An 11,537-nucleotide genomic window follows, 5' to 3' on the forward strand; every position below is an offset into this window, starting at 1 on the left:
TGTTATGGAGGGCTTTGTAGGTCAAGAGGAGGATTTTGTACTGGATTCTTTGGGGGATGGGGAGCCAGTGAAGCTTGTAAAGGACGGGGGTGATGTGGTCACGGGTCCGGGAATGGGTGAGTAGACGGGCAGCGGAGTTCTGAATGTATTGGAGTTTATTGGTGATTATTGAGGGTGAACCAAAGAGGAGGCTGTTGCAGTAGTCCAGACGGGAGGTGATGAAGGCGTGGATGAAGGTTTCTGCAGCCGTGGAGAGGGATGGACGGAGACGGGCGATGTTTTTCAGGTGAAAGAAGGCTGTCTTTGTGATCTGTTTAGTGTATTTGTCGAAGGAGAGGGTTTGGTCAAAGATGATGCCAAGATTCCGGATGTGAGGGGAGGTGGATACTGGGAAACCGTCGATGTTGAGGGCAAAGTTATGGGTGGATTTGGTGAGCGTTTTTGGGCCAATGATGATTATTTCAGATTTATCATAGTTAAGTTTGAGGAAGTTGATTTGAAGCCAGGATTTTATTTCAGTGATGCAGTTTGTCAGGATAGAGTGGGTGGCGGTGGAGATGGACTTGGTGGAGATGAAAAGCTGGATGTCATCGGCGAAGCAGTGGAATTGGAGACCATGACGGCGGATTAAGTGACCAAGGGGGGACAGGTACAGGATGAAGAGGAGGGGGCCAAGAACTGAACCTTGGGGGACACCTTGGGGGAGGGGAGCAGTGGGGGATTTGCAGTTATTGATGGAGATGAACTGGCGTATGTCGGAGAGGTATGATTTGATCCAAGAGAGGGCAGTGCCGGTAATGTTAAAGGTGGTTTCAAGTCGGGTGAGGAGGATGGTGTGATTGATGGTGTCAAAGGCGGCGCTGAGGTCGAGGAGGATGAGAATGTTGAGGTTGCCAGCGTCAGAGGAGAGGAGAAGGTCGTTGGTGATTTTGAGGAGAGCAGTTTCAGTACTGTGGTTGGAGCGGATTCTGGATTGGAATGTTTCATACAGGTTATTGGCAGAGAGGTGATGTTTGAGTTGAGTGGCTACAGCGCGTTCCAAAACTTTTGACAGAAAGGGTAGGTTGGAGATGGGTCTGAAATTGTTTAGGGTGTCAGGGTTGAGTCCAGGTTTTTTCAGAATGGGGGTAACAGCAGCAATTTTGAGGGATGGTGGGACGATGCCTGTAGACAGGGAGGAGTTTATTGTTGCAGTGATAAGTGGAGAGAGAGCAGGAAGGGAGGCCTTGACAAAGCTGGAGGGGATGGGGTCAAGAGTGCAGGTGGCAGTTTTCATTCCTTTGAGGAGTTCAGAGAGGTCAGTAGGGGAGACTGGGGAGAACTGAGACAGGGGTTGGCAGGATAAGGGGGAGCAGGTGCGGTGGTGGTTAAGCTGCTGTAGATGTTGTCAATTTTGCTTTGGAAGAATGAAAGGAAGGAGATGCAGTTGTCTACTGTGAATGACTGGGTGGTGGTGTCCAGGGGGCTGAGGAGTTTGTTTATTGCAGAGAAGAGTGCTTTTGGGTTTCCAGAGCCAGAGTGGATAATTTGAGAGTAGTAGGCGGAGTGGGAGAGGGCATCTTTGTAGTGTTGTAGGTGGTCCTTGTAGGCTTGGGAGTGAATTGTGAGACCTGTTTTATTGCGGAGTCTTTCAAGTTGGCGAGCACGAGTTTTCATCAGGCGGAGTTCAGGGGTAAACCAAGGAGCAGAATGGGTGAAAGAAACTGTTTTGGTTTTTATAGGCGCAAGCTGGTCAAGGCAGGAGGAGAGAGTGTGGTTGTAGTCAGTGAGGTCAGAAGGGGTGTGGAGGTCAACGAAGGGAGAAGTGGACATTTTTTCAGAGAGGGTGGATGAGAATGAGGTAGGTGAAAGAGCGTTTAGCTTACGGAAGTTGATAGTGCGATAATGCCTTGGTGCTGGGGTGGGGATGTGTTGATGGTCATAGTGATGGCTAAGTGGTCTGAGAGGGTGAGGTCAGAGCCAGAGAGATGGTGCAAAATTAATCCAGTAGGGCAGACAAGGTCCAGAATGTGCCCACGGTTATGGGTAGGAAAGTTGCCATGTTGAGTGAGGTTAAAGCAGGTGAGTAAATCAGTGAAGTCAGTGGTTATTGTGGAGTCAGTGGAGTCCATGTGGATATTGAAATCACCGAGGAGGATTGAGGGGGAGAGGGGACAGAGCTGGGTCAGAAAGTAGAAGTCAGACAGGAATGATGGGTGTGGTTTGGGAGGGCGGTAGACGACAGCCATGACTGACTGTGTGTGACCAGAGAGTTTAAAAGCCAGGTGTTCAAATGATGGAGCAGATGAGATTGAGATGAGGCTGGTCTTGATGCCCTGTCGGTGAATTACGGCAATTCCACCACCTTGGCCCTCCGAGCGTGGTTTATTGATGTAAGAATATCCATTGGGTGTAGTGAGGTTGAGTGAGAAGTAGTCCAGTGGTTGTTGCCAGGTTTCAGTGAGACAGAGAAAGTCCAGTTTATTTTCCAGAATGTAGTCGTTCAGGATGAGGCTTTGCATCCGCTAATCAAGACAGCAAAGGCCGCAGCGGCAAACGACCGCAGCCGCTAATCAAGACAGCAAAGGCCGCAGCGGCAAACGACCGCAGCCGCTAATCAAGACAGCAAAGGCCGCAGCGGCAAACGACCGCAGCCGCAAGCCAAGACAACAAAGGCCGCAGCGGCAAACAGCCGCAGCCGCAAACCAAGACCGCAGCGGCAAACAGCCACAGCCGCAAACAACGGCCACAAACAACGGGAGCGGGCCTGAGGAAACAGTGGAAGAGCCGGGCAGGCGAAGCCAGGAGCAGAGCCGGGACCGAGCAGAGGGCAGACCCAACGGCCAAAAAGCCGCCACGACCACCAGAAAAGCAGACTATGTACAATGACCTAGTCGGAGAAGCGGCGAACAAGTAATGCCAGCGTCCTCTCCAGACCGGAAGCGGAAGTCAATGTTTGTGAAATACAAGATGTCCTTTGATTAAACCCATGAGCAAAGCGACAGGAAGGCATGCCTCATACAAAACATTTCTATTGATTTTATTGTTAAATCTTTTTTCCCCTTGTTTTTCAAATTTAAAAAAGTGTCATTTGTTGTTGCTACCTTGGCTGGCAACCTGCCATTGGGAGGGCTTTCACCCCGGTATGCTGCTCCTTCAGATGAAAAGAAGGGCTGCAGCGATGGGGGAGCCGTTGGGCAAGAAAAGACGACATTTGCAGGCGAGGGAGCGATGGCAACCAAACGATGACGCTGCACCCACACAGCACACTCCATTGTATTCCTGCCTTTGTGGATTCATGTAGCATTGCTATTTTAATAAGAGGATCAGTTGACAGGTCTTATCATTTCCATCTCCACTGCTCCTCTCGCAACAACCAAATTAAAATTTCTAAAATTACTCTAATTACAAAGCAACTGTTTCAAGGCAGGAAAAAAAAAAGTTCAGATAAATAGAAGGCTTTACAGGGCCAAAGATAAAAAAAATTTTTTTATCATTTTGGTTCACGAGTTATCAAACAGTGACCACTATATTCGTCATGGGTGTGTGTCTGTCTGTCTGTCCGCAGCATAACTACCCGATGATATCAACCGATCTTGATGAAACTTGGGTGGGAGGTTGATATCATGATCTCGTTGTGTCCTGCCTAGAGTGGGCGTATTGCGCACATTGTGGGCGGAGCCACGCCCGAAAAAGATGTCTTTTTAGGGGGTAATCGATTTCAAGCTACATCTTCTCCGAGGGAGTTGGTGGAATCTGACAGGGGTTTTGGTATTTGGTTAGGCCAATGTCATGTGTCTTGCCCCATGGAGCTCGATTTTTCATTTTCGCCCCAAGGTCAAGGTCACAAGGTCACGAAATTTAGAAAAGTCGATTTTTATGGTTTTATTACATTGTTCGCTTCATGATAGGGTGAAATGTCGTACATGATCTTATATTATCACATACATCATTAAATACAAGTTTTCCAACAAATTTCAGAATCTTCGACCTTTGAAGGTCACAAAGGTTAAATTTTCGAATTTGTCAGAATCAAACCGAATTTTCGGTATTGTGTAGCTAACTAACCTCGTAACTGATATTATACATTATTTTCTATCTCATTTCAAGGTCAGTAACCTTCGTTTTGACATTAACGGGCTTGGCCTGTCTGGGCCTGTTTCGGTTATAGTCCGTCCTTTGTCATTGAATACCGCTCGCTCGTGAACCATCATCGTCTCCTGACTTGTCTCAATTCATTTTGTTCCACCCTTGGACACTGCACAGCTAACATTTCTACAGTATCACATCCATAGCCATTCCACCAAAGAATATGTGAAAGGATTGTGGTTTTAACCTGAGGCCGACAATGCGTAGATGGAGGAATTACAATCTGATGTGAGGTTGGTTGTCGGAGTGCTGATACGAAAGAGCAGCTGGAAGTTGTTTGCGTTGTAGTAGGAGAGGTCATGCTGAGACTTTGTGAAGAGGGCTGCAAACCTTGCTGCAAGCAATAAATAACATTAAGTAAGGAATATGAACATTAAGAAAATTTTTGCTATTGTTGAGGATGACTACATTTGGCATAATAAAAGAATAAATTCACTAAACAGCAGAAATCTACTCGGTTTGTTCAATAAGAGCTGTGGGTGGTTGTATTATCCATGTCACCATCCCACGGTTATAGCAGAATGAGCTGATTTGTCTGACCATGCATTCTGACGGGCGTGATTATAGTCTAGTAGGAAGACTAGGTCCCCCTGCACCCCCCGGAGATATACTTCTAATCAGTGTTTCTAGATTGGAAAAAATGTGTAGAAAATGACTAGCTATGGCCCCAAGCTGAAAAAATGTCCCACATACCATTTTTATGCAAATTACTGCTGCCATTATCAAAAAAACGATTTTTGACATATCTCAGCCAATATTGCAGATAATTGAAAAATGAAGGTGTCTAGACCCATGTTTTGAAGGGCATAGATCATGATAGAACTATTCATAACATGATTACATGTGTCTATGGTATACTAGTATGCATATTAATGCTGTAATTACAAAATAATCAGTTTTACAAATGATAAGGATACGTTAATACTGCAGATAACTTAACATGGTACATAAGGGGTCTAAACCCAGGTATTTTCAAGGTTAAATGTCAACAAGATGCTCCTGAGTCTTGCATAGGGGCGGGACATTGGCAGTAACATTGGTACCACTCAACTTTTCTTCCCACCATTGACTTTGTATTGCGAGAGATTTTCACTTGCTTATTTAAAGGTTTCTCACCCAGCCCACGTAAAATCTACCAACTCCTGCTGTTAACTCCCAAACATATTTTTTTATGTTATCCAATCACAGTGCAGAAATGACAGACTAGAGATCCAAATTAGTGCTGCTATAGCTGCCATTTTACATTTCCATCCATGTAACATGCGCGCTCGCGCGCTCGTATCAATTGGTAATGTCGCGCGCTCGTATCAATTGGTAACGTTGATGTTATTGAATACCTCAGTTGAAAGTTCAGTCTTCCATTCCATCTGTGTGTTGTTCTTGGTATTCATCCTCCAATCTAGCCAGGTAAGATGCTAACTATAATGTTACTCACACTCTTGACTTCAGTTTCTGCATGAAATCATAAACAGGCAGAATAACAGCTGAGCCAGCTAGCACCATGTTAGCTAACGTTAAAGCTAGCCTCATCTATGTACAGTATGTTCCTAATGTCGGTGTAACTTAAACTTTTGTTAATGCCAAACATGAGACATATCTGTTGACTTCTGTATATGAATTGAACCAGAAAGAGGCACGACAGCTGAGCTAGCTACAGTAACTTAGCACAATGTTTCATTGGCCTAGATAGCTAACGTTAGTGTGGAAGAATTTAGATGTTTTAGCTATTAGCACTTTTGATGCCACTAAACATGGTTTAGTCAGCTAAAAAGTACCCTAGTGTAGAACATGACTCAGAACCTCTGTTACCTCACTGAAAACTCAGAGCCTCCTTTCACAGGCACTTTTAACATCATTCGTGATTTCTTATTTGTCATTTAACAGTGATGGTAGACATCGACAGCAAGCATGCCCAAAAGAAAACGGAGTGTAGAACCTGCAGCCCAAAGCTCTCCTCCTACATGCATCCTTCATGTACCATCCATGTCTGATCATGGGGATTTCACGCCCCTCCGTAAAATTAAAGGATCTGCTTCAGAAAAACTGCAACTGCTTCAAAAGATCCGGGATAGACGTCTCAACCAACCGCATGACTCCCCATGTCGTATGCAATCAGTATGTGATCAGATCCCGGCAACTCTTCCTGATGACCTAGAAAGAGTAGGATATCACAGCAAGTGTTATAAGCACTTTGTCCGCCACTTTCATCGTCTGGGAGATGATACAGAACCAGGGCCATCAACCTCATCATGGCATCACTCTCCTCGTAAACCAGGAGGTTCTGCTGAACCCATCTTCCCGCCAGAGTGTATATTTTGTGAGAAAGTTGAGACCAAAGATGCTCATCGCAATACTGAGAGGCCTACAACCTTCCCATCCTTTAAAAACAAAGAAAATGCATGGGAGCAAATCGAAACACGGGCTGAGAAAATGGGTCTCTATCGACTCCATCGAAAGGTGAAAAACAAAGACCTCTTTGCATGTGAGGCCAAACACCATCCGTCATGTTTTAAAGCTTTCCGCACAGCATTCTACAACTATGAGCGTGCGATTCACAGAGCCGAAGCACCAAAGGAGCAGGCTTGCATGTCAGCCGCCCATGAAAAGGCATTCAACTCAGTACTGGAACACATTCAAACCCAGGTCATCCAGCAGAATAAAGTTCTACAGCTTTCTTCCTTGCGCTTGCTCTATGTCGAGGAACTGAAACTGAATGGATATGAGAACTCAAATTATCGGTCAGAGAAACTACTGAAACGCCTACAGAATGACCCAATCAAGGAGCATATCCACTTCACGAAGGTTGATCATGACAAATGTGATGTCATTTCTTTCTGGCTTGTGCACAGCTCAAACATAACAGTTTCCAATGCTCTCGCACGAGCATTCACACTCGGAAGCACAAACAAGAACCAAAATGTTGCCCTCCAACTTCGCCAGGGTATTCTACAGGCTTTCAGAGAGTGTAAAGACCAACCATGGCCACCAACAGCTGAAGACATGGAGCTCAATCCTGAAGACATCCTACCTCCAGACCTTGTCCGCTTTCTCAGCGTGCTAATGACTGGCAAGGAGGGCATCGAGACAGAAAAGGTGAAGCGTCTGGTCTTCTCCATTGGACAAGATCTGTGCCGTGCAGTGTCAGATGGAAAATGGAAGTTACCAAAGCACATTCTCCTCTGTGTGACTGTAAGGCACCTGTTCCGAAGCAAACAGCTCACCACAATACTACACAGGCTTGGACACTCTGAGAGCTACGATTTCGCCTTGGAGTTGGAAACTGCTCTCGCCAAGGTCCTGGATGAAGTCTCAACTTATCGTACACCACAAATTGTGACAGGAGAGGGCAACCTTGTATTCCACTGTGAGTGGGACAACTTGAATAAAACCACTACCAGTGTGCACGGCAGCAACATTGTAAACAGTGCTGGAGGAATCATGGTGCAGGAGGTCAAGCCCGGGTTCGAGAGCAGCAAGGACCGAATGCTACCTACCATCAATAGGTCACAACAGCGTAGCCTGAAGGTCGACACACCAAAAACTCTCCCACCCTTGCACTTTACTCGCGTTGGCCCGAAGTTCCCTGAAGGCTCATCATTCACACCGCCAGCAGAGAATGACACAGTCTATGCCACTACGATGCAAGAGTACTACATCTGGCTCTTCATCAGATACATCGGAAGCTGTGGCCTGCAGCCTGTGCCTGGGCTAGGGGGTTTCACCTCTGCAACTGGTTCTCCCCCACCCAGCAAATCAACAGTCGACTACTGCACGCCTATCCACCAACCGATCACAGACAACGCAGTTGTTCGTGAGCTACTGAAGCGTTCCGAGGCAGCAACTGCTGAGGTGGGTCAGAGATGGGTCCTGAATACATTTGATCTGGGTGTCTGCATGAAAGCCCTTCCCATCATCTGGCGCTGGCCAAATGAATTTGCTAGTCATGTAGTAACGATTGGACCCTTCCACACATCCATGAACTACATCGGGATGCTCACTGGACACAAGATGCGTGGTTCTGGATATGCAGAGATTCTCTTTGAGGCACAACTAGTAACAAGTGGATCTCTCAAAGGTGTTCTCAGTGGAAAGGCCTACGCAAAGTCCCTCTTTTGCCTCAAAACAGTGTGTGAGGCAATGGAGAGGCTGTTGATGGAGAGATTCACTGAGGAGGAGAACATCATGATCTCTGACCCTGCTGTGCTTCTCAGAATGACCCAGTCTTGCAACCGAGAGCACCTCGATGAAGCCCTCAAAGACCCCTCAACTCTACTCCTCATCAAAAAGTACCATGCCTTTGAGGAAAAGGTGCGCAAGGGCCACCTGGGGAAGACAGCTGCCTTCTGGATGTCGTTCATTACCCACTGCCATCTTGTCTTCATGCTCCTCCACTCTGTGAAGACCAACAACCTCCAGCTGTTTCACAAGTGTAACGGAGAGATGGCAGATATCTTCTTCGCCTTTGACGGACACAACTACTCCAGGTTTGTGTAGCATACATGGTAAAATGTATAACCATCACTGAGTAGATTTTAATTGATACTTGGGTTCATGTATTATGAGAGGAGCTATTCCAATAAATGTCTACAGTATTTCCCTCTCTGTACTTTACAGATATCTGACTTGGCTGGAAGTCCACCTGACAAATCTGGAAAGCACGCACCCAGGGGCCAAGGACCTGCTTACTCTCCTGGGGTACTATGTGTTCAGCGGAGAAGACTGCACCAGTGCCTTCAAAGGGAAGGGAAAAGTCGGGCCCTTGAAAAAGCTGGAGAAGAATCCCAGGTTTCACAGGGCATTCGGTGAACTGGGTGACAACTGGGATGCCAACCCTGAGGTGGAGAGGCAGTTAGAAAAATTCACCTGTGTGATGTACGGCCAGAGTCGCGAGTCATCAGTGGACATTGTCCGTGCCAAGCTGCTACGAAAAATGGTGGGAGAGGACAAGACCCTCACATCCAAGTCCAAGGTTGATCTGGCTCGCCTTCCTCCATGCCAGTCTGCCCTGAAGCCGCACATCCAGCGTGTGAACCACCGCGTAGCATTGTACAAAAGAGCCGATCAACCTATCATCGAAAAGCCAAAACCTTATGAGGAGCAAGGATGGATAAGGACTGATGAAGGACTGTTGAAACCAATGTGGTCCAGTGGTCCCATCCTACCAACCTCACTGGTGGATCTTCTGAACACAGGAGAGCACGAAGAGGAGGAGGAAGAGGAAGGAGAAGAAGAGTTTGACTCTGACGATTTCGATGAAAATGATGATGACTGACTCAGTGTAGAATCACTAATGCTAATGATGTTTATCTAAAACAAGCAAGAGAAGAGTGGTCACATTGAGTGCTAGGACTATTTTGACAGTTGTAATATTTAGAAAAATAAAACTTTGTGTTAACGTCTGTGTAGACGGACCTTAATATGAGTCTATTATTTCGTAAAACTGTGATTATTTTGTAAATAAAGCACTAATTAGCATACTAGTATACCATAGACACATGTAATCATGTTATGAATAGTTCTATCATGATCTATGCCCTTCAAAACATGGGTCTAGACACCTTCATTTTTCAATTATCTGCAATATTGGCTGAGATATGTCAAAAATCGTTTTTTTGATAATGGCAGCAGTAATTTGCATAAAAATGGTATGTGGGACATTTTTTCAGCTTGGGGCCATAGCTAGTCATTTTCTACACATTTTTTCCAATCTAGAAACACTGATTAGAAGTATATCTCCGGGGGGTGCAGGGGGACCTAGTCTTCCTACTAGACTATTAAACCTTACTATTATTCAACATATGATTTGATTTTTTTCTGGTTCCCTCATCGTGACTAACACTCGACACTAACACTCCACATTTCAAAAATAGGCTCCATCAAGAACCCCAACACCAACAACCAACAAAAACAGCAACGCGAAGCTCTTGTAGACCGGCGACATGTCACAGATAAAAACAAAGAGTGAGAGAATAGCCTCTGGACGGTGGATCTACAGATGGAAGAAGTGAGGAATACAAGAGTTGGTCAGCCTGGGTTTTGGAACTATAACCAGGAAGGGATTACTGCAACAATGCGTACATCCTGGAGATGCTGAGGGGGGGGGGGGGGGGGGGGAGGTTGGAGGACAGGGAGCAGATGGTAGAGAACAGCGAGACCACCGAGATGTCTGTGATGTGAAGACAACAGACCCTGTACGTCTGCCTCATCACAGGAAATTCCAATAATTCCGATAGCTTTAGATTCCACACAATCCAGGAAAGACACATGTGATGCTGGGGTGCCAGCCCATAGCGGAGAGCAATACTCCATTGAGCTATGGACAAAGGCCATGTAAACTGTGAGTAGCTCTCATTTTCCAAGGAAAGACTTGGATCGATGGAGGATGTAGAGTCTGCTGGTGGCTTTGGAGACCAGCTTTGCTACATGGTCAGTTCAGGAAGTTCAAAAGTTAATGATGCAATGGTGAGGCCGAGAAGTGAGACTGATGGTGAGACTGAATCTCTTCCAATGGATGACCAATTAAATCAACTAGCAACGGTACACGCCCTACGGGCGTGGCTTCAATTGGGAGGCCCAAATGAAAAGGCAAAATATCATAAATTGAAGGCTATTTTTATTTTAAACGATTTATATAAACCATTAAATCATATCACACGCAAATCATCTAAATCTAAACAGTATTTGTAGAATTTCAATAAAAGCCACATCACTGTTCATATCGGTAAATATTATTCCATCGTGTTTCAAATTTGGGCAATGGGCTCTCCAATATTCGATGTGTTCATGGTTTGAATTACGTAACGTAACGTTTGTGACGATGTTTTCATTGTGACGATGTTTGTGTTCACGGTAGTGTTTGATGTGACGGTGTGAACGTAATTTCGTAATGTTTTTCGTTTTTATTTTCGTAATCATTTAATGAACGTTTAATGTTTAATGAACGTTTAATGAGCGTAAGAATGAGCGTAATGATCATTAAATGAATGAATGAATGTATTGAATAATTTGATGCGAAGCGAAAGACACCTCAGAGCTGTCACATTCACAATCGCTATGTCGTATGTACTCCCCATACGTGTTTCCTTCATTGTAAAAACTACCAAATCAACAGTTAAAAGGATTTTGAGCCGATAGGTGTTATGGCCTTGGCAAGATCGATGGAGACAGCAATCTGTTGCTTATACACCGCCCAAATAGCTATGTGGAATTCTCTCATGTAGAGATTAAACTCACGTCGTTTGAACTTTGGCCGAAGTCATTATTTACTTTTAATGATGTTTGTATACGAATCAAAAAGAAGATAATTGGTTTTGGGTCGTCCTTTCCACATATCTCATGGGATTGTGAGTTGGAGAGACGGCCATGGTGGCGGGGAGGGGGTTGGCATTCTCTCAAGCAGGGATTCAACC

The 11,537-nt window shown here is 45.4% G+C and overlaps 1 protein-coding gene across 5 annotated transcripts in view; it reads right to left on the bottom strand.

The window, feature by feature from the left end:
- The window catches only part of LOC137423459 (myocardin-related transcription factor A), a 175,704-nt gene that overhangs the window by 12,153 nt on the left and 152,014 nt on the right, over positions 1–11,537 (bottom strand). For 3 of the 5 annotated variants that reach the window (XM_078774200.1, XM_068110655.2, XM_068110656.2), the window contains 2 exons: positions 4,316–4,462; positions 3,084–3,230 (listed from right to left, as the gene is read on the bottom strand). In XM_078774200.1, coding sequence (XP_078630326.1) covers positions 3,084–3,230; positions 4,316–4,462 — 294 coding nt within the window. The remainder of the gene's footprint in view (positions 1–3,083; positions 3,231–4,315; positions 4,463–11,537) is intronic. The other 2 variants (XM_068110657.2, XM_078774199.1) reach the window with 1 other exon arrangement.

The sequence above is a fragment of the Myxine glutinosa genome, chromosome 3 (assembly GCF_964187855.1).
Source record: "Myxine glutinosa chromosome 3, kmMyxGlut1.1, whole genome shotgun sequence".
Classification (NCBI taxonomy): domain Eukaryota; kingdom Metazoa; phylum Chordata; class Myxini; order Myxiniformes; family Myxinidae; genus Myxine; species Myxine glutinosa.